The sequence below is a fragment of the Nycticebus coucang genome, chromosome 4 (assembly GCF_027406575.1).
Source record: "Nycticebus coucang isolate mNycCou1 chromosome 4, mNycCou1.pri, whole genome shotgun sequence".
Classification (NCBI taxonomy): Eukaryota; Metazoa; Chordata; class Mammalia; order Primates; family Lorisidae; genus Nycticebus; species Nycticebus coucang.
The window spans coordinates 35,380,488-35,406,735 of NC_069783.1; the positions used below are offsets into that span (position 1 = coordinate 35,380,488).

Genomic DNA, 26,248 nt, shown 5'->3' on the forward strand with positions numbered 1-26,248 from the left:
CCCGCGAGCTTCAGGTAAGGCTTCTGCGCGTGGCTGCCGCTCGGTGGCCTAACTGAGGGCTGGCCCGTTTGGCTAGTGCGGAGGGCTTTTCTCTTAGGGAGACCTTGACTAAGTTCTGGGGTCGCGCGGAGGACACTCGAGGGTTACTGTCTCCAGTTCGCCGCAGGCGGGCCTTTCCGGGTCCTTCGGCGACCTTAGCTCGGAGGCCGGGGCGGTGCTGCCTGCGCTGCCCTCCCTACTCGCGCTTGTCCGCTGCAAGCCGGACCCAGGGAGCTGGGGCGCTCGGGGACAGCGGAGAGCACCGGAGGAGCGGGGGCTGGGGAACGTGGTAACCAGCCCAGAGTCGCTGTCCCCGGCCTCCGCTTGGTTCCTCCTGGTGTTAGTGAGACCCAGCGAGGTCGTGCAGAGAAACCTTGTTCCGGGCCAGACTGGGACGCCGCAGTCTGGAATCGTGTGCCTGCTTGCTGCCCTGCGGCGGACCCTTCCGCACGGAGAAGCGGCCTGGTTCTAGCGGCGCTCAGCGTTGCACGTGTGTCTTGAGCCTGGGCACCCCGGGCCAGCGCTTCACCCAGAGTCACGCAGCCCTCCCTTGAACTTGGCAGAGACTGCTTCATTTTAAACTTCTACGCTCCGCCCTTCTACAAAACCTTGTCTTCTTGTGCTGAGAAGACGAGGGGCTCCTGTGTGTCCCGTTGGCCACATAGTAAACCTCACTTTGGGGTGGATGAGGCTGCCCTGCTGGTCGGCGGGGGCGGACGTTATCAGTCCTTAGAAACACCATTCCCAAAGGGAGGGGCTCCACCTGTAAAATGTATATCTGTATATATTTTTAAAAGGTAAATGCTTCTGTTGTGCCCAGATCTCGAAATCCTCCACAAAGACCACCAGGGAGCCGAGTCCCATGCAAAAGCAAAAGGGCCTTTTATTGCAAGTTGGAACTTGGGCTCCTGGATCCCAGTAGCGAGCGGGTGGGAGCCGACAGCTTGAATCAAAGGGGGCGCTTCTGGATTGGTTAGGTTGGGGGTCCCTGATTGGTGGGCGGTTGTCTCATGATCACGGGAATTGCCTGGGCTTTGTACTGAGTGAAATGGCGAGGAAAGCGAAACTTAACTCTTAAGATGGCGCTGGTCTGGTTCTTTCACTTTATTATAGAGTTATTTAGACTATTAATAATTTTTGAACCCTTAGTATTGCCCTCTTATAGCAAAACAGTTTTATGTGGAGTCCTTAAATTATGGAACTGGCTGCAGCAGACTTTTTTTTCTTCATACTTGGAACATTAAAATAGATGTGCATTTAGCATGACTTATTTTCTGTTGGTAATGTCCAGCATTGTAGTGAACAGAGCACAATTTTCCTTACCTACCCGCAGGCCTCTTGGTGATAAGTAGGTTCTTTTGTAACTTCCTTTGCTTCATTTCTTTTATGTAAGAATAATAAAGTTTTAATCTTTGGTCCATAGGGTGATCACATTAGCAGAAAGAGAAAAGGGAGTAGGGACATCTGGTAAGGATATTAACAGGATAATCCTAGGAAAGGATGGTATTTAATTACCTCCCTCTCTTGGGCATTGTGAAGAGGGAGTGGAGTAAATGCTTCAGTCTGAGATTAAAAACAGTGGTTCTATTCTTGGGGGGCACAGTAAAAACTTAGGTTTACATTTTATAATTAAGAGTTATATATTCTATCTAGGAGTTGTGGCGGGTGCCTGAGTGGGAGGCTGAGGCAAAAGAATTGCTTAAGCCCTAGAGTTTGAGGTTGCTGTGAGCTGTGACACTACAGCACTCTACCAAGGGCAACATACTGAGACTGTCTCCAAAAAAAAAAGTTGTGTATTCTGTTTTCTTGTTAGCTAGCTCTTTTCCCTGTTTAGTTTAATTTACGGCGCCTGTGGCTCAGTGAGTAGGGCGTCGGCCCCATATGCCGAGGGTGGCGGGTTCAAACCCAGCCCCGGCCAAACTGCAACAAAAAAATAGCCGGGCCTTGTGGCGGGCGCCTGTAGTCCCAGCTACTCGGGAGGCTGAGGCAAGAGAATCGCGTAAGCCCAAGAGTTAGAGGTTGCTGTGAGCCGTGTGACGCCACGGCGCTCTACCAAGGGCGGTACAGTGAGACTCTGTCTCTACAAAAAAAAAAAAAAAAAAAAAAAAAGGATAAAGATTCAAAACCTTTTTGTTTAGCTTTTATTTTGATTACAGAAAGAGAATCAAGATGTAAACGGTCTGTAGTTTTGCCACCTATTGGGTCATCACCCACTGGCTTTTCCCCCTCACTTGTGTAAAAATTATTTGGGGTGGGTGTGGTGGTTCTCATCTGTAATACCAGAACTTTGGGAGGCTGAGATGGGAGGATCACCTGAGACCAGTTCGAAACCAGCCTGGGCACAGTGGCCAGACTTTGTCTCTTAAAAAAAAATTTAGCCAGGTGTAGTGGTATGTGACTAGTCCCAGCTACTCAGGAGGCTGAGGTTAGGATTGCTTGAGCCCAGCTATTTGAGGTTGCAGTGAACTATGATCTTGCCGTTGTAGTTTTAGCCTTGGTGACAGAGTGAGACCTTTTCAAAAACGACGGGATTATTTGGAGTACCCATTAAAAGGCGATTTGCTGGAGTGCCATTCCTTTCTGAATCAGAATCCAGAGATTGGGATGTGGACAATTGCAGATTTATGTTCACTTTTTTTTTGGCTTGGGGCTGGGTTTGAACCTCCGGCATATGGGGCTGGGGCCCTGCTCCTTTGAGCCACAGGTGCCACGCTCCCCCCCCTTTTTTTAAAAGACAGATCTTGTGGTGCCTCCTAGACTGGAGTATAGGAGGCATGATCAGAGCTCACTGCAGCCTCAGCCTCTTACCATCCCCACCAAGTAACTGCCACTACAGGTGCCTACCAACCTTGCCTGGCTAATTTAAAAATCTTTCTTTGTGTAAAGACAGGGTCTTGATACGTTGCTCAGACTGGTCTTGAACTCCTGGCTTCAAGCAGTTCTACCTCAGCCTCTTAAAGTGCTAGGATTGCAGGAATGAGCCACCACACTCGGCCAGGAATGTGTATTATTATTTTTTTTTTGGAGACATAGAGTCTCACTTTGTTGCCCTGGGTAGAGTACTGTGGCATCACAGTTCACAGCAACTTCCAGCTCTTGGGCTTAGCCGATTCTCTTGCCTCAGCCTCCCAAGTAGCTGGGATTACAGGTGCCCACCACAACGCCCGCCAATTTTTTTGTTGCAGTTTGGCTGGGGCCAGGTTTGAACCTGCCACCCTTGGTATATGGGGGCTGGTGCCCTACTCACTTGAGACACAGACGCCGCCCAGGAATGTGTATTTTTAACAGGCATCTTGGCCAATGCAGTTAGTTTTCAGACTGCTAGAAGAGCCATTCTGGAACAAGAACCAATTAGTTTATTGATCAACTTTTTTTGTTGTTGTTGTTGAGGCAGGGTCCCACCCTACGCCCCTGAGCAGAGTGCAGTGGGCGTGGTTACTCACCGCAACCTCAGATTCGGGCTGCGGGCACCCCGCTGCTTCAGCCTCCGGAAGCCCCTGGGATTACAGGCGCTCGCTGCCCGTGCCCGGCTGGGTTTTTCCATTTTTTTTTTTTCATGAGTCGGGGTCTCACTGTCGCTCAGGCGAGTCAACTTTGTGTCCTTAGAATCTAGTAAAATGCCTAAAATACCTCACATAGTTTAATGTATGTTGTATTAATAAATGAGGAACCCCAGTTATAGACACTTATAAAATAATCTTAACTTTTGTAGGACACTTTACAAAGAGTTTTACATTATTTTGCCCATTAGATCATCTTTTAATTCCCAGTTCAGCTAAAAAAATTGATTTAACCTCTCTCACCATTCTATATTCTTAAAATTTTTTAAAATTTTAGTTCTGTAAATTACTAGTTTTACAATGCCCTCTTGAATTTTATCTTTTTTTTTTTTTTTTTTTTGTGCTTTATCCAATCATGTCTTTGGCTAATTGTACCCTCACACATGGAGATGACAACTAGGTATGTAGGACATTATCTTGTCTTGGGAGTCTTTCTCCTCCACAGATAAACCATTCAAACTGTGGGAATGAATTGAAGTTATTTTTATAAAAGTGGTATTAAAAGTTTAAATATGCTCATTCGGGTTGACACATTTTGTTATTGTTAAATTTAGGATGACTCGCACAATGGACCCACGGGCAAAGAAGATCTTTAAAGGAATTTTAGTAGCTGAAGTTTTGGGCCTTTTTGGAGTATATTGTTTATTTAATAAGATGAACACAAGCCAAGGTAATCAGAAGTTAATGCTTTCTAGAGGGTATACAGTTTGCTAAAACACTTTTAGATGCTAATTACTGGCATTTTGGAGAAATTGCTTCTCCATATTGAAGGTATTAAACGTTCTATGGGCAGAAAGGAAATTGAAGTATTCATTATAGTAGACTGTATGATTCTCATTTCTCCCTTAAAAATGTTGCTTGTAGACTATGGAAATCGTTTGACATCTCCATGGGTTTTACTAATCGGGCTTAGTTGGGAGTGCTGATGGAGGAAACTTAACCTGCCCATTATACTTTATTAGTAGACCCAAAGTAGGAAGTAGCATCACTATTTTCTGAGTCACTAGTTTTCTCAGGCTAGGGTGTTCTGTGCATTAATAGTGGGCACTAAAAGTCTTTCCCATGCTGTCACTGAAAGTGCTTTAACATTTTGTGGGGAGAAATTTGATATTAGAGCCCTCAACTTTTTCTTTTTTAAGACAGAGTCATTCTGTGGCCCCAGCTGGAGTGCCAAGGGGTCTTCATAGCTCAGGAAAACCTCAAACTCTTGAGCTCAAACAATCTTCTTGCCTCAGCCTCTCCTGAGTGGCTGAGACTACAGTCATGCACACCATGCCTAGCTAATTTTTCTGTTTTTTTGTAAAGATGGGGTCTTGCTCTTGCTCAGGCTGGCCTTGAGGTTGGCCTCCCAGAGTACTAGGATTCCAGGCGTGAGCCACCTTGCCTGGCCACCATCAACCGGTTTATGCCTCATATTCCATTATTAGAACAGTAGTGACGTGGGAGTTATTTATATCTTAGTGCTCAAGGTCATCACTGAGGTTTGATTTTTCACGGTTCTGCCTCCTGAGGCAGAACACATTATCACATGGAGCACAGATAGTTACTGCTGCAGATACTGGCATGCTGGGAGCTTGTCAAAAAGTCATGCAAAAAATTAAAAAAAAAAAACAACAAAAAACCCGTCACTTCCTCAAATTACTTAACTGGGAACACTGTACCAGGATAGCTAGTGGATAGTAAAAAAAAAAAACAATCTCTGTACCTTTGCCTAAAGGCATGGTGACTCAGGCCTGTAATCCTAGTACTTTGGGAGGTAAAGGCAGGAGGATCATTTGACCCCAAGAGTTTGAGATTGTAGTAAGCTCTGATGACACCACTGTACCCAACAACAGACAGACCCTCTTAAGCAAAAACAAACCAAAACTCCCCACACAAACCAAAAACCTCTTACACCATCAGACTCTGGGATAAAGAAAACATCCCAATAGTATTTAAAAGCAATTTAAAAAACTGTGTATGATCTTGAAAGATCTTAAAACAAACTTCTAATCTATTTGATTCCCACCACATAAACTCTAATGCTAACATTAAATTGTGACTTTATGTGATGAATTTCTGATGACTAATTTCAAGACTTCTTTTTTCATCAGACTTCAGACAAACAATGAGCAAGAAATTTCCCTTAATCTTGGAAGGTAAGCTTTTCCTTAAATAAAAATAAAAGTATAAACTACCCCTCAACAGTATTATTCCCATCTATTTGTTTCTTCTGAGAAAGTTCTCATCTGGAGTTATCTAGAAGTACCTAGATGAGGAGGGCACAGTTAGCTTGTGAGCTAGATTCTTAATTCTTCCAGTGGTTAAAAACAGACTTTGGTAGCCAGGCGTTGTGGCGGGTGCCTGTAGTCCCAGCTACTTGGGAGGCTGAGGCAGGAGAATCCCGTAAGCCCAAGAGTTTGAACTTGCTGTGAGCTGGGACGCCACGACACTCTACCCAGGGCAACAGCTTGAGACTGTCTCAAAAAAAAAAAAAAAAACCCCAAAAAGATAGACTTTGGAATGAGACAGATCTGAGGTGGTGATGGAATGGTTTTAAAAGATCATTTTTATCTCAGATTTGCTCATTTCTCAGAGCTGTTTAAGTAGAGATAAGGTGTACCTTCATGGGACTGTTTCAAGGACTGAACAAGATGACCTTATGTATTTACTTAGCACAATATCTGGTATAGAGTAACAATAAATAGTGTTCACTACCATGATAAGGAGAGATGCTAGAGTTTATACATATATAAGTAGTCCTGTTGTCCTCTTTTATGATGTAACAATATGGCAAAAGAAGTTTTTCTCAATATAAGTTTAACAACACTTTTATGTAACTATATAGGTAATAGCTATTTTTATTTATAGTTTATTACAGATCCATTGAACAGGCTGGAATGTATGGAATCAGGCAGCAAGATCAAGAAAAATGGTTGAACAGCAAAAATTAAAAGTAAGTAGAATTTTAATTTATAATTTACATTACTTATTTTCTTTGCTTTTTAGTTTTATAAGTGGTTTTCAGCCTCTTCTTCTTGAAATTTTTCTTTCTCTTGATGATACTTTTCACATCTTTGTTGTGTAGCCAGTCATCACGTTCAGCCTCCCATCTAAGCTGTTTGAGACCTTTGGAAGGAGAGTAAAACATGAGCCTCTACCACTGCACTGCAGACTCTGGGCCCTCACACAGAACATCCTGCTGAGCAACAGGAACTTCTGCCCTGGCCTACGGTTTCCCACCCACTAAGCAAATCAACTACTTTTTTGTCGCTTTTCTTCTATATTTATTGTCAAAATCTGTTTTATAAATAAATAAATCACTAAGGAAGGAAAAGGAACCAATGCTCTGAAGATCTTCTTCCCTTTTCTTTCACCTCTTTTACTGGTGAAAGAAAAACCAGTAACAACATCAGAAGTATGTCTTTAAAGCTACACAAAAATAGGCCCCCTTCCTAAAAATGCCACAGTAATTTTTGTAGTCTGTACTCTTTTTTGCTGTGTTCTAAATACATTTTAATTCTTCAGGCTCTCTCAAGAGGGAGAAGACAAAGCCATCCTTTCCAGGTTGTATGGTACCATAAAAAGGTCCTCCCCAAATAGTCCTATCTTCTGAAGTTCGAAGTTAAAGCTAGTTTTTAAAACATTAATAAAAAATTCAGATTACTTACTGGCATTATCTTTGTTAGCCATAGCATTCATGCCAATGTTATCAAACTTGGATCCCACATTTTCATCTAATAAGTGGCCAAACTTAAAGAAAAAAGTAGAAATTTATTAGGAAACTTAAAATTGTAGAGTAGCTAACTACTTAAAGCAGACCATTAGTCTTACCTCTTCAGCAGATGCAAATAGGCTGGAGTCATTTAGGTTTCTTTTCTTTTTTTTTCTTGGTCCTAAAAAATTTGTAAGCCTAGATTATTTAATTATAAATCTAATGATTTTGAAAAAATGTGATTCTTCCAACATGATTTTGTTAAAAGATTATTTCTGGGTAAAAATACACAACAGTTACCTTTTAGCACCATTAGGTAGTTGGCATTTAATGAAAATAATTTAAGAGTTAATATACGATTTAAAAAAATGTAATATCCTTCTTGCTTTTCAGATTGGAACATTAATCAAAATTTACTTTAAAACTACTGGTGAAAATAAAGAGGTTCTCCTAAAAGTCACCTATAGTTTTGAATATATAAAACTTTTCAAAATATACAATAAACTATTTTTAATACTTAATTTAATTCACATATTTAAGATCTTTTATTTATTTATTTATTTATTTATTTTTGAAATAAGAGTCTCACTTGGTCACCCTTGCTAGAGTGTCATGGCATCTTAGTTCATAGCAACCTCAAACTTTTGGGCTCCAGCGATCCTTTTGCCTTAGTTTTTCTACTTTTAGTAGAGATGGGGTCTTGCTCTTGCTTCAGGCTGGTCTCAAACTCCTGAGTCCAGGCAATCCACCGGCCTTGGCTTCTGCCTCTCAGAGTGTTAGGATTACAAGTGTGAGCGACGGGGCCTGGCAGCATACTTTCTTCATCAGTTAATGGATATTTGGGTTGTGTCTATTTTCTAACATTAAGGAACAGTGCTATTATGAACAAGCACGTACATGGCCTTGTATCAGGGTCATTTTTGACAAGTTTATTATTGTCCCTGGTACTGCATATAATATATATATTATAACATATACTACATATGTTAAAAATATATATTTTGAGACCGAGTTGCACTTTGTGGTAGAGTGCTGTGGTGTCAGCAACCTCAAACTCTTGGGTTCAATGGATCCTCCTGCCTCAGGCTCCCCAGTAGCTAGGATTACAGGTGCCCACCACAATGCCTGGTTAGTTTTTCTATTTTTAGTAGAGATGGGGTCTAACTCTTGCACAGGTTGGTCTCAAACTCCTGAGCTCAGGCAATCCACCTGTCTCGGCCTCCCAGAGTGCTAGGACTACAATGTGAGCCACCATACCTGGCCTTGATAAAAGTTACTAAAGCAGGGGTACCCAACCCGTGACCTGTGGTCTGCATGCTGATTTTGTTAGGACTTAGTTTGTATGCATGAACCTTTTTTTATGCTAACTAGCTTTCATTAGTTTTTGTGGCCCAAGATAATTCTTGTTCTTCCAGTGCATGGCAGAGAAAAAAAAGGTTGGACAACCCCGATCTAAAACATTTCAAATTAATTTCTATTAAAGTGAAATGTATGGCGTCTGTCTGGAAGGTATCTAGCCATTGTTAATACTATTTTTCCTATTACATGGCTGGATACTTTCTGGACAGACTGCATATATTAAGAACTGTATAAATACCCATTTCCATGCATTAGGAAGGTTGCTTTAGTTTTTCAAGCATCCTGAAGGTATGTATCTGTGTCCTAAATGAATATGCACTTCTATACTTTTCTTAAACTTGGCTTAACCTTTGTTTATTCTTAAGGATATCTAACTGCTGCAACTGTAGGGTAATCCACTCCCCGCGGCCCCCCCCCACTCCGCCCCATCAGTTCTCTGTGACTTTTTGTTTTAGTCAATTCTGTCAGACATGCTCTAATTTGCCTTCAAAACCAATAAGTGGTATAGATTTTTTGTTTGTTTGTTTTGTGTTTTTGAGACAAGGTCTCACTGACACCCAGCTGGAGTGTAATGGCATGACCATAGGTCACTGGAACCTTGCATTCCTGGGCTTAAGCGATTCTATTTCAGCCTGCTGAGGAGTTAGGATAGGTGGATGCTACCATGGCCGGCTAATTTTTACTTTTGTAGATACAGAGTCTTACTATTGTTACCCAGGCTGATCTCGAATTCCTGGTCTCAAGCAGTCCTCCCACGTCAGCTACCATGCTCAGCCTCAATAGAGATTTGAAATCTTTCAGGCTGTTATCTTCTGAAATAGTACTTGAGTAATCAAAACAAGGTCACTCAGAGAGCATCTGTCAGTAACAGGCTCAGGGGGACTTGAGGGAAAACAACACTTTTCTGAGGGATGACCCTGAGAAAAACTTTGCCTTTGTATATGCTAACATTAAAATGTGATTTTACATTAGCCAAGGGCAGACAAAATCTAGAAGATAATCATTTTATAATTTAAATGTGCATCAGTTTAAGTTACCTAGCTATTCTTAGTAGACAATGATAGTGGTAGCAGTATTTGAAAGAGCTGATAAAAATTCTGTAGGCATGTTTCTGAGACACTACTATCAATAAAAGAATCTTTAAAAATCATTTTTATTATTTAATGTTACAAATCTATTTTTATTCATTTTTACTGGTAAACAGAAGCCAGAGGCATTAGAAAGAAACAAAACTGCTTTCTACATTTTTATCAAAATCTTTAAACTGAGGCTGGGCATGGTGGCTCACACCTGTAATCCTAGCACTCTGGGAGGCCAAGGTGGATGGACTGCCTGAGCTCACAGGTTCTAGACCAGCCTGAGCAAGTGCAAGACCCTGTCTCTACTGAAAATGAAAAACTGAGGCAAGAGGATCGCTTGAGCCCAAGAGTTTGAGGTTGCTGTGAGCTATGATGCCACAGCACTCTACCCAGGGTGGCAAAGTGAGACTCTGTCTCAAAACAAAAAAACCCACGAACTTTAAACTGTCACTTGAAATAGCACCTTTTTCATTTATTAGTACACCTCCTAAATAGTACAATGTAAAGTGTATCTTATAAAAGAATTCATCTCTTTTTATGTAAGATAAAATGAGATTAAAATAGTTCTGTCATGGCAGATTTTATAAAAGGGAAAATGAAGTTAGTAAAGGAGCATGGACTTTTCCAAGGGTCAAATGGCAAAGAGTAATGGTTGAGAAAAGGAAAAAGGCAACAGGTGTCTGGAAAATTCAGGGCTTGGATACGACAGAATGTTTTAAAAATGATTGTAAAGATAATCTAGAGATATTTAAATGTGAGGGAAGAGAAAATAATTGAAGGTATATATGGAAAATAATCCACATATTTGAAAAATAATTATTTTGCAATATGAAAACATCTTTAACAACAACAAAAAACCCAAAATGAAACTAAAGTGTACTAACCAATTCATGAAAATTCATTTCTCAAAATGATAATGAATACCTTTCCCATGGACACTGCTTACTTCTAAGAGATTAAATGCATTTTCTTACCTTGAAATGAACCAGCAAAATCAAAATCATCTGCACCTTTTCTCTTACTTTTCTTAGTACTGACTTTGGAACAACCTCCATCAAGTTCTATTAAACAAAAACATTGGCATTAAGCAATTTAAAAACAATAGGACTGGAAAATAGTACTCTTAAGATACGCTAAAATATTTAGTCCAGTGCCAAGGCTCTGTACTACTGTTCCATGTGGATTTCATAGTTCCAGTAGCATAGGCTTTGAGGAAGAAGTTAGATTAAGACACTAACAATAATTGGCATATTTTTGTATTTTGTGCAAGTACAGAATTTACTACATAGCTTCATTAATAAGACCAAATAGTATAAAACTTTTTAAAACAATTTCTGCTGTGGTCCAGAATTTAAGTACAGGAATGCTGGGGAAGTCTGTGTGTGTTAGAGGCACATGAAGGGACAAGAAAGGTTTGAACACAGTGAGACACAATTTTAGGTGCTCTTTGCTAATTTACAACAATAAGATGTTTAATTCCTTCATCTATACCATAGGGCTATGATGAATACTGAGTAACTTATAAATTGCCAATTGTTTACCATAAAAAAAAAAGGGGCAACATTACAGTTCAATGGCTATTATATGAAGAAACTAATGGTTTGGTTTAAGTCTGAAACTCGAAAGTCAACTGTTTAAAAAAAACACAAAGATTTCAATTCCAAACAAGAAAATTTGAATTTGAATACAGCGCTACTTTAAAAACCTTCAGCAGAAAAAAATAACCCAAAGCTGAGGAAGTAAAGAAGCTAGTTTCCATCTTACTTTTAAAAATGATTACCTAGAATGTCTTCATTTTCATCATCTAACATATCCATGAATGTTCCTCCATCTTCATCTATTTCAGCAAATTCTTCATTCATACTTCCCAAAGAAACTTCATCATCATCCAGGTTACCAACTTCATCATCACTACCTTCTGAATCTTCATCTTCTGGGTTACACTTAGTTCTTTTTGTTTTCTTTTTCACATTGCTGAGAAAAAAACACAACTTGTAAAGTAAAAGGCGGCACAGTTTTCTAAAGTAGTGTTTTGGTGACTAGCAGGATAGTAAGATGTTAAATGATTTAAAAAGAGAAAAGACTACAGCCTCCTCAGAGTAAATATTCTAATAATGTGCACTATACAAGTCCAAAATAAATACTTTATCCATTTTCCAAGTTACTTGAATGTATTTTCCCTACATATCACATAGTTCTGTGGTCTACTATTCTGAGGGACACTACTCTGGGAAATATTAGAAAAACAGTAAAGAAAGATATAATTATGTTACCTGGCAAAATCCATATCATCCTTTCCAGAGCTGAAACAGTTATCATCTTCAAATGTGTCTGCCAGAGAATATAAAATTATGAGATATAGCAAAGAATAACAAGGTTGACATGTCTTATATCTGAATCAGTTAAAAGAGAGTTGTGATTCGGCTGTTTATGACAATAAACACCAAAATGATATAAACGTGACTATTATGCTGTGTTTTCTTAATGTATATAAGCCTGTGGAAAACTGATTTTAATCCTTAAACTAAAATAGGATCCAGTTAATTTCAGCTTCTTTCTATAGAGAATAAATAAAATGAGGTCAACCACCCTGAACAACAGAGTGAGACCCTATCTCTACAAAAAAAAAAAGAAAAATTAGCCAGCTGTGGTGGTATGGGCCTGTAGTTTTGCCTACTCAGGAAGCTGAGGCAGGAGGAACTCTTGAGCCCAGGAGTTTGAGGTTGCAGTTAGCTATGGTGATACCACCACATTCTAGCCTGGGAAACAGTGACATACTATCCCAAAATTAAAAAAAAAAAAAAATGAATGTACTGTCAATAATTTTTTTCCTCATACACAAAGTTCTGAGAATTAAGTTCACAAACTTGCCACTGTTCACATAGACCTGCAGCACTGTACAAACAATTCAGTAAGGTTTCATAACTTTGATATATCAGTGTCTCAAAGTTGTGTTCGGGTCAACATGTGGCATTGTCTTACTGAGTGGCATTCATTGTGTGCCGTGGTGAGAATGTTGGAGCTTGAATTAGAGCAATGAACAAACATTTGTATATTTTTTGTTAAATCTGGAAAGAGTAGAAGTGAAATGGGGAAATGTTAGTCCGTGTTTATGGGGATAATGCCGTGAAGAAAATGGCAGTGATACACATGGATTAAATGTTTCTCTGAGGACAAAATGTCACTGATGAAGAGAGGTCAGGGTGGCCAGTAAGAAGCAGAACCGATGAAAACACTGCAAAAGTTTGTAGAATTGTGCATCAAAATCATTGGCTGGCTGAAAGAAACACAGCAGACCATGTAAACATCAGAGAAATAAATGGGTAGGAAAATTATTTAATTGGAAATCTTGGCCAACAACTCATGGCTCTTACTTCACAACAATGCACCAGCTTACATAGCACCGTCTGTGAGGGAGATTTTAGACAGTAAATAACTAACTGTATTGGTTGGAACACCCTCTCCCTACTTAAGTGACCTGGCCCCTTGTGACTTTTTTCTTTACTTGAAGATAAAGGAAGTAATAAAGTTTGATGACTTTCAGGACATCAAGGGTAATACAACAACAGCTCTGATGGCCATTCCAGAAAAAAAGTTCAAAACTGCTTTAAAGGGTGGACTAAGCACTGGTGTCAGTGCAGAGATTCCCAAGGGATGTACTCTGAAAGTGACCATACTGATATTCAGCAATGAGATAGGAAGCACATTTTCTAGGACAGTTTGTGAACTTAATTGTTAGACTTTGTATACAGACTAAGTAGTATATTTTTCTGGAGCAAATGTGGGTTAATTACCATATGCTATCAAAGTACTTCTTAATCTCCATTCTGAATTGCATATTCCTAGATAAATGATGTTTTAAAACTAAGGCCATTTCTACCTCTGTTCCATGTTCTATTAACAAATAGTAATAAAATAGATTAATAGTGATGAGTAAAAAAAATTACCAATCAGCCTCTCAAATTCGTCATCATCCACATCTTCTATACTTTCTTCATCTGAATTCTGTTTTTGTTTCACTTTAACAGCAACTTTTTTATAATACCTAAAATAAAATGCATATTATTTATTTGATAATTTTATTAAAGATCCCATCTTACTGTAAAAAAAACAAAGCACCTATAACTAGTGACAATCCATAATTGTGAAAGCTTAAGTATACTCATCAATTGGATATAATTGAGTGAAATTCGTATTTAATATAAAAAGAGAAGTTTAGGTTGGGCTTGGCAGCTCACATCTGGTAATCCTACCACTCTAAAAAGCTAAGATGGGAGGATCCCTTGAGCTCAGGAGTTCAAGATCAGCCTGAGCAAGATCCCACCTCTACTAAAAATAGAGAAAATTAGCTAGTTCTGCATAAAAATATCTGAACTCACTTTAATCAAAATGGAATAGTAATAGGTCATTTCAGCATCAATACTAATGATGTACATACTAGAGTATTATAAAATGTGGCACTAAACGACCTCAAGTAACTATTTTAATGGTTAGCCCAATTCTTATATTAGGATACATTAAAACTTAGCAATTTACAGATGGAATCACACCCTCAAAATTATTCCCACCAAGCGTTTTGAAAAAGCTAAGCAAATCAAACCTAATTAAGGAATCAACCAGATGACAGAGCAGGTACTTCACTGCTATGGTGCACTAGTAGTCATACTAGCAGGTCCCAGACTTATTTCTATAGTAGTGCAATGAATTTTACTGCATCTGCTCAAATGCCATTGGTTGGGTGAATTACTCAAGACTTATCACTGTATTAAACTGATGCAGATTTTAAGCCTATTAGAAAAATAAATTAAAGGTCAAGTTCCACGAAGTCAGATCCTTAAAACAAAATTTTTATGCTATATTATTAAAAAAAAAAAAAATCCCTAAATTTACTTTAGTTTCACTGATAGTAGCAAAATGACTGATTTATGAATTCCCTTCATAAAAATGCATAAAGTAGGCTCGGCACCTATAGCACAGAGGTTACGGCGTAAGCCACAAGCATCGAGGGTGGTGGGTTTGAACTGGCCCAGGCCAGCTAGACAACAATGACAACTGCACCAACAAAAAAAAGGCCAGGTGTTATGGCAGGTCCCTGTAGTCCTGGCTGCTTGGAGTTGGAGGTTGCTGTGAGCTGCGACGCCACAGCACTCTACCGAGGATGACATGGTGAGACTCTCTCTCAAAAAAAAGGATAAAGATACACCGTTTGATCTTTTCAAAATATGCTGATGTTAACTGAAGCATTTTATGGAATCTAAAAATCTAAATTTTAGTAGTTCCCTAAATGAAACCATACCGAAATATAGTACCTGTGGAAAAAGACTTCATCCACTGGTATCTGGCTTTCTTCTTTTGCCAGGAACTCTTTACTGTTCACTGGAAAAATAAATTTAAATATTTTAAGTCATCATAGCAATCCCTTTTATGCAAGCTCTTAAGACTACAGCATATCTAGAATTCTAAAATCTCAAAACTGTGAGGAAAGGTGGATGGAAGGGATCCTGTAATGCAAGGAACAATCTCTGGAAAAGTCTGTAAGAAGACCCAATATTTGAAACTGGCTACAGCAAAAAGTAGGCAATACACAGCCATCAGTTATAGTAAAGTAAAATTAAAAAATGAGCCAGGCATGGTGGTATGTGCCTGTAGTCCCAGCTATTTAGTAAGCTGAGGCAGGAGACTGTTTGAGCCTATGAGTTGGAGGCTATAGTGAACTATCATGATGCTACTGCATTCTAGCCCAAGCAAGAGTGAGACCTTGTCTTTAAAAAAAAAAAGGTAGGGCGGCGCCTGTGGCTCAGTGAGTAGGGCGCCGGCCCCATATGCCGAGGGTGGCGGGTTCGGACCCAGCCCTGGCCAAACTGCAACAGAAAAATAGCCGGGCATTGTGGCGGGCGCCTGTAGTCCCGGCTGCTCGGGAGGCTGAGGCAAGAGAATCGCGTAAGCCCAAGAGTTGGAGGTTGCTGTGAGCCGTGTGACGCCACGGCACTCTATCCGAGGGCGGTACAGTGAGACTGTCTCCACAAAAAAAAAAAAAAAAAAAAGGGCTTGAATTGTAAATGATAACAATTATGTACAAAGGGGTTGCTGATGAAACTATAGATGCTACAAAGATGGCAAATAGCAAAATGCTGGTAACTATTAAAACTGGGTGATATGCATAGGGGTTCGTCATACCATTTATTTACACTGGACATGTTTTCTATAATAAATTTTTTTTTTTTTTGTGGTTTTTTGGCTGCGGTTGGGTTTGAACCTGCCACCTCTGGCATATGGGACCGGCGCCCTACTCCTTGAGCCACAGGCACCGCCCTCTATAATAAAATTTTAAAGAAGACTCAGTAGATTAGAATATATACACATTCTTGGGAACAAAAGATAGATATCTTTGGTGCTCAGATTTTGTTCTGATAAAGTAGAGCAAAGAATAACAATTTATGTGTTATTGTTGTGTACTATCTTGGCTGTCCAAGCTTTATACATACCAGTAAGACTACGAATATCCTTTATGAACTGTTTCCTTTTGGGCTGCATCACAACACTGTCTGTGTTTACTGAAATGTAAAATCATGACAGCATAATGTAAAACCTAGTTACATGTTCATACTGTTTATTGAACATCAACAACGAAACCCAAATCAGACAGAAACATACCTTTGCCTTTGTGGGGTTTTGGATTTCGGTATACAAATCGATCCAAGAATCTCATTAGAGTGAAATCCTGTAAAGGGTCACCTGAATACTGAATATAATTTCCCTGAAAAGTGGAGGGGGATGTAAGAACTTAACTCAATTTTATCTATGCATCTAGGTGTGAAAAAGATGACAAACATAAGCTTCTATTACATTGCATCAAAGGCATATATGCAATAAATGACCCTTCAAATAGCTCACCTGGATTATACTTGAAAAAATTAAACACACTTTTAATTTTGTGAAAGCAAAAAGATGGAAACCTAATTACCACATGTATATGTAAAAATAAAAATAAAAAAAACAATAAAGCATAAATAGTAAAATTAAAAAAAAGAAAAAATTGGGGCAGTGTCTGTGGCTCAAGGAATAGAGCACCAGCCCCATATACCAGAAGTGGTGGGTTCAAACCCGGCTCTGGCCAAAAACTGCAAATAAATAAATAAATAAATAAATAAAATTGGAAAAAATATAAAAAGAAAAAAGAAAAAATTAAACACACAAATACATATATATATATATTTAATTATATATATATATTATATATATATATAATATATAAATATATATAAATATATATATATATATTTAATTTGTTTCTGTATTCCATACATATTCTATAATGTGCTGTTGGTTTTATGGTTAAACATTATTAATATTGGTAATTTAGGCAATCCAACCATTATCCAGGAACCAAACCCTCCAAATGGCAAACATAGCAAATGGGAAAAGGAAGGGGATTCTTTCTCCAGCAGAGGAGCCAGAATGTAATAAATAAGTGTGGTGGTTTTATGTTTTCATTATTTCCATTCATCTCACAGTGGGAAAAATTATCTGCTGCTTTGTATTAAACAAGTTACTGCTCCTTTAGAAGAGCAGTAAAATGTCCATGATTCTGTCTGGTGGAGGAAACACTGTTTAACCAATTATTATCTAAAACCACACTACTTATTTTTTCTTATTTCTTTTCTCTGAATACTTGAGACATACCTGAAGGATAGTCTTTGCAAAAAGAGCCACAGATGGATGAAAATGCTCAGATAACTAAAAAGAAAAATGTGAATAATGTCAATATTGCTAAGGTTAACTCATATTACAGTTGTAGCTTATTTAAGAAAATACAAAAATTTGAATCTTAAGCCAATACATTAGAAAAGTGAATCGGAAATATTTTGGTCTTATGACCATTTCAGACACTTAAAAATCAAGGACCCCAAACTTTACCTTATTAAAAATAAATAAAAAATTTTAAATACTTACAGTTCATCTAAAATAACAATCCAGACATATTCATATAAATGTTTAAAAATAAGTATTTTTCAGAACAAAAATAGAGAAGACTAACATTATTTCACAGTTTTGCAAACGTCTGACTTAAGACAGCGGATTCTTTCATTTGCTTCTGTAGTCCATGTTAAAAGTACATGAAGAAAGTCTAAACTTAACAAAGATACACAGCTGGAAAATAGTCGTCACATAATTGTGAATTTTCTTTAATACTACGTTAAAACTGAAGATTAGTTGCAATATGGAAACTAAAACCAAATTCAATTGGCGTTTGGCACTCGTTAGTTAAAAACTAACTGGTCTACTTTAGAACTTTTATCCAATCATGAATTTGTAACAATGTTAACCGGCCATTCAAAAAATACTAACACACTGAGTTGTGCATTTCTTCCAAATGCTGGCACATTTCATCACACAAATTGCATTATTAGTATCACCTCTAATTTCAGCAGAAAAGTTTTTATATACTGACAAACTGTCAAGCTCAAAGTAGTGGTTACAAAATTCCTAAAATTTTTATTTTTGCTTGAAAGCTTGAATTTTATCATTGACCAGCAAATACTGCTAGTTATTTTGTTTGAAGTAACAGACTCAATTAATTCATTTTGAAGAAAATACCTAGGCCTAAACAACCAGTTTGTCTGTCAGTTTTTCACAAGAAAGAAGCTAGATGAGCTTGCAGCAACAGTATTAAGAGTGTAAGTACTCTTCCTTAAGACTCGTGACAACCTTTGTTAGGTACACAGTATAAGTATGCTATGTATACTTGCTATATGCACATGAAATACTAAAAAGCCAGCTTGAGCAAGAGCGAGACCCCCGTCTCTACAAAAAATAGGAAAATGAGCCAGATATTGTGGTGTGCCTGTAGTCCCAGCAGATAAAGGCTGAGGCAGAAGGACTGAGCCCAGGAGTTTGAGGCTGCAGTGAGCTATGAACGTATCGCTGTACACTGGCCAAGGTGACAGAGTAAGACCCCGTCTCAAAAAAAGAAATACTAAAAAGACTTGCACTTTAAGGTCATAATACTAAAGAATTCTTACTGCGTCATCTTAAATGGGACTATTTTTTTTAACTGCCAAGTATGTGGCAGTGAAGACTATCATGGCTATGAATGCAGTTTGGTGCCATTGTCTTTATTCATGTAAAGAACCAGTGGTTTTACTCATCATGTCTGTTTTCACCATCAGTGCTGCTGTCAACACAGTAACAAAGATAAATAATATCTTGGTATAACTATGAAAGTAGATGAGACCTTGCAGACTTATTGGAAAGGTATCACGAATGAGTGATACCTTGGGTCTGTGGCCACACTGAGAATAGCTTCATTAGAAGATATTTATTGGCTTTACAAAAGGAATCACAGAAAGGTTATTAGAAATATAAATTCCTCTAGTATATTTAAAAAGGCAAAATTGCCCAGCTAGCTCAGTTGGTAGGGGAAAAAACGGCAAAATTTATCCATTTTGCTGAGTCTATATATGCAATCATCTACCTACAAAAAGCAACACTTAGAAGCCAATCAGAACATCCTTTCTTTACATGCACATTTAAGATTTTCTACCAGATGAACACCTTACACAATAAGGTGGTAATTTAATGTTTATTAACTCCTATATTTATCTTTACAAGAAAAATGAAAACTCTAAGGTTTTAAATCTATGAGGGCAAAAATATATAGCACAAATGAATTTAAAGACAATTTGAAATTATTTTACCTTTTTGAGTTCCCAAAGACTTGTATTTTCAGCTCCACAGAACAAAGGGTTTCTACTGAATGGATCATATGTATTTAACTGCTTGCCACCTAAGAACAAAAAAAATAGTATTTCTCAACTGCTTTATTCCTAGTCCAAAAGGTCTTTAAAACTACCATGATCAACATTCTTAGTTAGTCAAGCAGCCTAGATTAAGAACTCCAAGCTTGGCTTGGCACCCTTAGCTCAGTGGTTAGGGTGCCAGTCACATACACCGGAGCTGGCAGTTTGGAACCGGCCTGGGCCTGCTAAACTACAATGACAACTGCAATACAAAAATAGCTGGGTGGGTGCCTGTAGTCCCAGCTACTTGGGAGGCTGAGGCAAGAGAATCACTTAAGCCCAAGAGTTTGAGGGTTTGAGGTTTCTGTGAGCTGAGATGCTACAGCACTCTACAGAGGCTGCAGTGAGACATAGTGAGACTCTGCTTCCAAAAAAAAAAAAAAAAAACCTCCAAGTTCCCTTGGTATCCAAGCTAGCATTTGCTCTAGAATAAACCAGGCATATTTGTCCCAGCTACTAAACACTACCTTCAAAACTACTCCCAGTTCTAAATAGCACCCAAAGATGCCTATTTCCAAGTCAAATAGGTTATAAATGGTAAGATGGAAATAACCTGAAGACAGAACAGGTCTGAAGTCTTTTGGAGCTTTAGAGTACTCCAAATACTTGTCATTAAAATATGTCCAGAAATAATTCTCATTTGGAACAGATTTTATGTTCATATTTTTAGAAACTCAGTATTAAATTTAAAACAAGATTTTTTTTTTTTTGAGACAGAGTCAGAGTGCCATGGTGACATCACAGCTCACAGCAACCTTAGACTCCTGGGCTTAAGCAATTCTGTTGCCTCCGCCTCCCAAGTAGCTGGGACTACAGGGCGCCCGCCACAATGCCTGGCTATTTTTTGGTTGCAGTTGTCATTGTTGTTTATCAGGCCTGGGCTGGGCTTGAACCTGCCAGCCTTGGTATATGTGGCCAGTGCCCTACTCACTGAGGTATGGGCGCCAAGCCAAAACAGGATATTTTCAGAACAAACTATGAACTGACTGCCTCACAGCCTACATGTGCATCAATTCTCATCAATTCTTCTAAAAGATTATTCTCAGTTTAGTCTTCAGGGTAACTAATATATATATTTAATGCATAAATTTATATTTATTTAAATCACTTGTTCATACAATTATATGCCAATAATATTCAGAAAGACTTAGACAAGTATGCTTTCCATAATCTTCAGTTTTACAAAGAAAGGATAATGCAAATAAGTTAACTGCTTTATGAGATCATTTATATAGTTCAGAAGCAGGAAGTCAGAAATCTTTCTATCCTCCAGAGTGCTGTGTAAGACACAAATAAGAGAAAGAAGATACAGGATTTCTGATACAAACTGTTTCTACATCTCCTTTTAAAGTACAGGCACCATACTATCAACATAAGAAACAAGTGAGGCAAGAGAAGCACTTAAGCCCAAGAGTTTGAGGTTGCTGTAAAAAGTATTTGTAACAGGATCTTCAGATTATTTCTTTGGGAAAAACAGTTTTGCAAAATCCATAGCAAGTTTTAAAAGTTAATAAAGAAAATTTTCATCCTAGTACACAACACGAGTGGAATTTTTTTTTCTCTTAAAGCATGCATTTACATTAGTTGCTATAGTAACACTATCATTGAAAATAATATATTTTTCTAGAAACTTTCCTGATGGTTACTTTTCTTTTGTACTTCACAGGCAAACTGAAATTTGGAGATGAATGAACTGAACGTCAAGTTTGAAGAAATGGGCCTGGTCCCACATTTCTAGAAGTTCAAGCTAGCATTCTGTTCTCTATAGGTTCAAATGAAGAGAAGCTGCATGCCTGTGATTTCTTTTGGCTGTAATATTCAATTAATAAACTTAATTTAATTCAGTTGGTATGTGTATGGAAAACCACTTGAAGTTTCTATCTTACACAAAGTTTTCTTTTTCTTTCTTTTTTTTTTTTTGAGACAGAGCCTTAAGCTGTCCCCCTGGGTAGAGTGCTGCGGCATCACAGCTCACAGCAACCTCTAACTCCTGGGCTCAAGCGATTCTCTTGCCTCTGCCTCCCAAGTAGCTGGGACTATAGGCGCCCGCAATAATGCCCTGCTATTTTTTGGTTGCAGCCGCCATTGTTGTTTGGCGGGCTGGGCTGGATTTGAACCCACCAGCTGCGGTGTATGTGGCTGGTGCCTTAGCTGCTTGAGCCCCAGGCACCGAGCCCACAAAGTTTTCTTAATTCCCAATGTATAACCACATATTTCTGTTTATAAATCATGTTCTATATACACTACATTTGGATGTCTCCATGTGTTAACTGTTTGAGGCTTTTATAAATAGAGACATGGCCAAAGGAACTCAGATTTACTATGCACTTAACATGTCTACAGTTTTTTAACTTATCTTCACTTCACAGCCTCAAAGGTTATTTGCTTTAATTTCTAAGATTAAAATTACTTTATAATTACCTACAGTTTTGATAATAAAGAACTCAGTGACTCTGTGTATTAAAAATTTGTGTCTAAGGTCTTGAAAATATCTGATCATGAGAGCTTCCCTTTTAAAAAAAGCAACACTGAAGATTTCTAAAATGGCAAAATGTTAAGTGTCTACGAAGATCAATATGAAAACAAACTCTTCAGTTTAAAAATCCAAGAGAATAATTTAAAGACTTAAAAAACTCACCTTTCAAATTATCAACATGTACCCAGGAAGCAGTCTCTGGTTTCTTGGTTTCTATGTCACTTTCAGATACAGTTTCCTCTGTCTCAACTTTTTTCACTGTATCTGTTTCTTTGTCTGCATCAGTGAATTTTTCTAAATCATCGTCATCATCTTTTGCATCAATAAAATGTTCTTCATCATCAGACTCCTAACCAAAAAATCGTTTCATGAATATACATTAATCAACTGAAAGTTGCAATAAAGTCTATGTTCAATTATGTGATAGAGAGTTTTGAAGCAGATTCACTTATTGCAATTCTTGTGAAACTTGAAAGTTCTAAGTAACTCTGAGGCAAGTACTATTATTTCTACTTCACAATTGAGGAAACAGGCTTACGAGACCGACTAGGCTTTATCATCTTCTGTAACTATCTCATATAATTGCAGTTTATTGTATAGTGAAGTTTATGACAAGGAGAGAGGTCAAGCAACATGACCTCCTAGAAGACTGTTCAGCTGCTTTAGGACTGTTCAGGCCTAAAATTTAGGCCTGTTTGAATCCCAAACTCACTCTTACATGCTCCAGAGAACTAAGTTATTATCATCTGAAACAAAGCAAAACACTATAAAACAACCAACGAATTTTAACACCCAATTTAAAGAGCAGTTGTAAAATATACCGGATGATCGTCCAGTTGACTTCTTAAACCTGGTTTTGCTTTAAGGATTTCAGATACAAGATATAAAGCTCCACATATGAATGGCGGCATCTGTTCACAAGTAACTTGAAGCAACCTTTTCACAAAAGCCTTCACCCGGCGCAATACAATGTCAGCTTTCAGAGATTTGTAGATAAGGTTAAGAAACATAGCTTGCTTGGAACACATTATCAACCTTGGATCCAACATCTTCCTATAAAACACGACCAAGATCAAATATTTATTCATAAAACATCTCCACAACCAAAAGCACATATTAGAGGCAAACTACTAACCTTACTTTAATTAAAGCTAACTATTTTCCTACTTATTTTAGAAGAGATCATTTTTGCCCGAAGCGGTAAAATGGAAATCAATACCAGAACAGAAAGAATGATGGTGGCACAGGGGAGAAAAAGTCACAGGAGCAAGAGGTGTTTTTTGTGATTTCTCTTGTCTTTTTCAAACGGCTTTCTGTTTTCTACATCAACAGGGCACGTTCCTAATAGTGTAGATTTTATACAGACACAGAACCCCACCAGAAAGACTAATCCAAAACCAAATAAAACTTGATCCCCAAAGGCAGTTCACTTGAAGATCTGAGTTTTTGTTCTTGTGACTATTAGCTGGATGACCAGAGGCAGCCCCCCACCATGGGTCTAGCGAAGGCCATACATGAATAGGAGAATTAAATTTTGAGGACTACAAAGAATCTGAAGTCAACATCCTAACTGTAACTCCCTTCCCATACATGCTGTTCTCCCACCCAGAATCCTCTTTACGAGCTCTCTGCACGTCCATAGTTATCAGTCCCATGTTTATGTCCTTCACAGTTTCACACCCTTTCTTTGCTTTTTCCTTTGCTTCTAAGATCTAGTGGAATAAAGACAGTGCCTGTGCTATCTGTTGTTGCAATCCCAATACCAGGCACTTAATACTTTTATATGACAGCTTATCAAATACTTGAACCTAGATAGCTAAAAGGTGTTCTTCTCTCTCTGAGGTAGGCTTCTGTAGGCTGCTCAACTCTGATCTCATGTAATTTAAGAATTTTCACTCTACCTAGTTGTTGAATCTTTCTAGATTTAACAACTATCTTCCAGATTAGCTCTAATAAAATGTGGAATCATGACGTCCTTTGTTCCAAGCACCTCCATTAACTTTATTCCACTAATTCCAGAAATGAAAATACTTAAGCTTGGGGCGGCGCCTGTGGCTCAGTGAGTAGGGCGCTGGCCCCATATGCCGAGGGTGGCAGGTTCAAACCCAGCCCCGGCCAAACTGCAACCAAAAAATAGCCGGGTGTTGTGGCGGGCGCCTGTAGTCCCAGCTGCTCGGGAGGCTGAGGCAAGAGAATCGCGGAAGCCCAAGAGTTAGAGGTTGCTGTGAGCCGTGTGACGCCACAGCCCTCTACCCGAGGGTGGTACAGTGAGACTCTGTCTCTACAAAAAAAGAAAATACTTAAGCTTGTGAAGTGTTTTTATATTGCTCTGCATACCCAATTTCTCCCAACTGGAAAATACCACCCTCTTCTGTATTGTTCCATCTTTGATATTCAGTTTTCTCTATTAATATTAAAATTTTCAACATTCCCAGGCAGTCGACAACTCATTTTTAGTTTTAAATTCCATTCCACATCAACAGAAACATTTGAGAATTTAGAGAAGAACCTGTCCACCATTTGCCAGAGAACATCTTCCTGAAGTTTTTGATAAATCATATTTTTTAAAACAAGTCAAATCATTTCTTTTATCCCTCAATTAATTGGGGTTTTTAAAATTTAAAAAGTGGTTGGGTGTGATGGTTCATGCCTGTAATCCTAGCCCTCTGGGCTAGATGGAATACCTGAGCTCAGGAATTCAAGACCAGCCTGAGCAAGAGCGAGACCCCATCTCTAAAAATAGCCGGGCATTGTGGTGGCTGCCTATAGTCCCAGCTACTTGGAAGGCCGAGGCAAGAGAATGGCTTGAGCCCAAGAGTTTGAGGTTGCTGTGATGTCTGATGCCATAGCACTCTACCCAGGGTGACAAAGTGAAATTCTGTCTCAAAAAAAAGAAAATTAAGTGTTTAAAAGGGAGAGCAAATACTTTAATAAGGCATAAAAGCCCTTTAGAAAACCCAACTATGAGAGCTCTTGGAAGATAGTAATTTAAAGAATTTAGGAATCTACTTTTCCACAGAGTTGTCATACTGCTGTGTTAAGGAGACTGTAGTATCTTAGGGATTTAGAAAAATGAGGCAGCGCCTGTGGCTCAAGGAGTAGGGTGCTGGTCCCATATGCCGGAGGTGGTGGGTTCATACCCAGCCCCGGCCAAAAACCACAAAAAAAAAAAAAAAAATCACCAGGATTTAGAAAAATGTTTTCCAATAGATTCTAAACACTTTCTGAAAACTAGAAGTTCTAATAATCCTTAAAGGTTAACACCCCCACCACCACCAAAAAAAATAAAATGAAACCACCCCAAAATAACCAACCTTCAAGACCCCCAAATTTCTATATTTTCACCCTTGGAACTCTTCTCAAACTAATAAGCATCTACTGCTAAAAAAATTACTTCAAAAAATTATAGAAAGGCCTTTGAGATTCTTTTTAGGGTACCACAGCAGTCAGTACCATGAAATATCGCGTACTCTAAAGCCACCGTAGACTTGGATTTACCACCTAACTTGGTCTCTTGATATCTGTATAACCTTGTACAAATTAGTGTTCCTCACAGACTGGAGAGCAGTGAAGAGGATTAAAGAAATATGTGTGAATAATAGTAACAAGGGTAGCAGTCAACACGTAGCACTTATATGTTAGGCACTGTTAAGCATATAACATACACATGAAGACTACATGGGTTAACATATACTTGTATATTAACTTACCAGTCTTTCTTAAAGTCCCACTTATTATCATTTACTACCTGCATAACCCTGTCCAAATTAAATAATCTTCCTATTATGAGATAGGAGCTTTTCTCTCTTTTTACCAACAAACTTAAACATGATAAAATGGGATTAATCATGTCTACCCAATAGTTTTTTTGTTTTTTTTTTTTTTTAATAGAGACAGAATTTCACTTTATTGCCCTCAGTAGAAGGCCATGGTGTCACACGGCTCACAGCAACCTCCAACTCCTGGGCTTAGGCGATTCTCTTGCCTCAGCCTCCTGAGTAACCGGGACTACAGGCGCCTGCCACAGTGCCTGGCCATTTTTTTGTTGCAATATGGCCAGGACCGGGTTTGAACCTGCCACCCTCGGTATATGGGGCCGGCGTCCTACCCACTGAGCCACAGGCGCCGCCCTACCAATAAAGTTTTAACAAGGATTAATTTGCCCAAAGTTATACAGCAAACTGACAGCTTTACATTTTCTGACAAGATATATGTATGTAAAATTATAGAAATGAATTTGA

The 26,248-nt window shown here is 38.5% G+C and overlaps 2 protein-coding genes across 5 annotated transcripts in view; one reads left to right on the top strand and one right to left on the bottom strand.

Moving 5' to 3' along the window:
• On the top strand, positions 1 to 21,376 carry CEBPZOS (CEBPZ opposite strand). 4 transcript variants are annotated; one of them, XM_053589814.1, is made up of 5 exons: positions 1 to 14; positions 4,154 to 4,269; positions 5,693 to 5,737; positions 6,450 to 6,534; positions 21,198 to 21,376. In XM_053589814.1, the coding sequence occupies exons 2-4, from the start codon at positions 4,155 to 4,157 to the stop codon at positions 6,530 to 6,532; spliced, it is 243 nt and encodes an 80-aa protein (XP_053445789.1). In that variant the 5' UTR covers positions 1 to 14; position 4,154; the 3' UTR covers positions 6,533 to 6,534; positions 21,198 to 21,376. The 4 variants fall into 4 exon arrangements, with proteins under 4 accessions (XP_053445789.1, XP_053445788.1, XP_053445787.1 ...); XM_053589813.1 differs by lacking the exon at positions 1 to 14 and adding an exon at positions 703 to 836; XM_053589812.1 differs by lacking the exons at positions 1 to 14; positions 21,198 to 21,376 and adding exons at positions 2,153 to 3,999; positions 6,667 to 7,241.
• The window catches only part of CEBPZ (CCAAT enhancer binding protein zeta), a 24,992-nt gene continuing 5,165 nt past the window's right edge, over positions 6,422 to 26,248 (bottom strand). Inside the window, exons 3-16 of the mRNA XM_053589799.1 lie at positions 22,829 to 23,060; positions 22,170 to 22,356; positions 19,430 to 19,518; positions 17,415 to 17,468; positions 16,386 to 16,488; positions 16,217 to 16,285; positions 15,041 to 15,107; positions 13,679 to 13,776; positions 12,005 to 12,062; positions 11,512 to 11,705; positions 10,706 to 10,792; positions 7,413 to 7,474; positions 7,250 to 7,331; positions 6,422 to 6,707 (exon numbers count right to left, since the gene is read on the bottom strand). Coding sequence (XP_053445774.1) covers positions 6,568 to 6,707; positions 7,250 to 7,331; positions 7,413 to 7,474; positions 10,706 to 10,792; positions 11,512 to 11,705; positions 12,005 to 12,062; positions 13,679 to 13,776; positions 15,041 to 15,107; positions 16,217 to 16,285; positions 16,386 to 16,488; positions 17,415 to 17,468; positions 19,430 to 19,518; positions 22,170 to 22,356; positions 22,829 to 23,060 — 1,522 coding nt within the window. The 3' untranslated portion in view covers positions 6,422 to 6,567. The remainder of the gene's footprint in view (positions 6,708 to 7,249; positions 7,332 to 7,412; positions 7,475 to 10,705; positions 10,793 to 11,511; positions 11,706 to 12,004; positions 12,063 to 13,678; positions 13,777 to 15,040; positions 15,108 to 16,216; positions 16,286 to 16,385; positions 16,489 to 17,414; positions 17,469 to 19,429; positions 19,519 to 22,169; positions 22,357 to 22,828; positions 23,061 to 26,248) is intronic.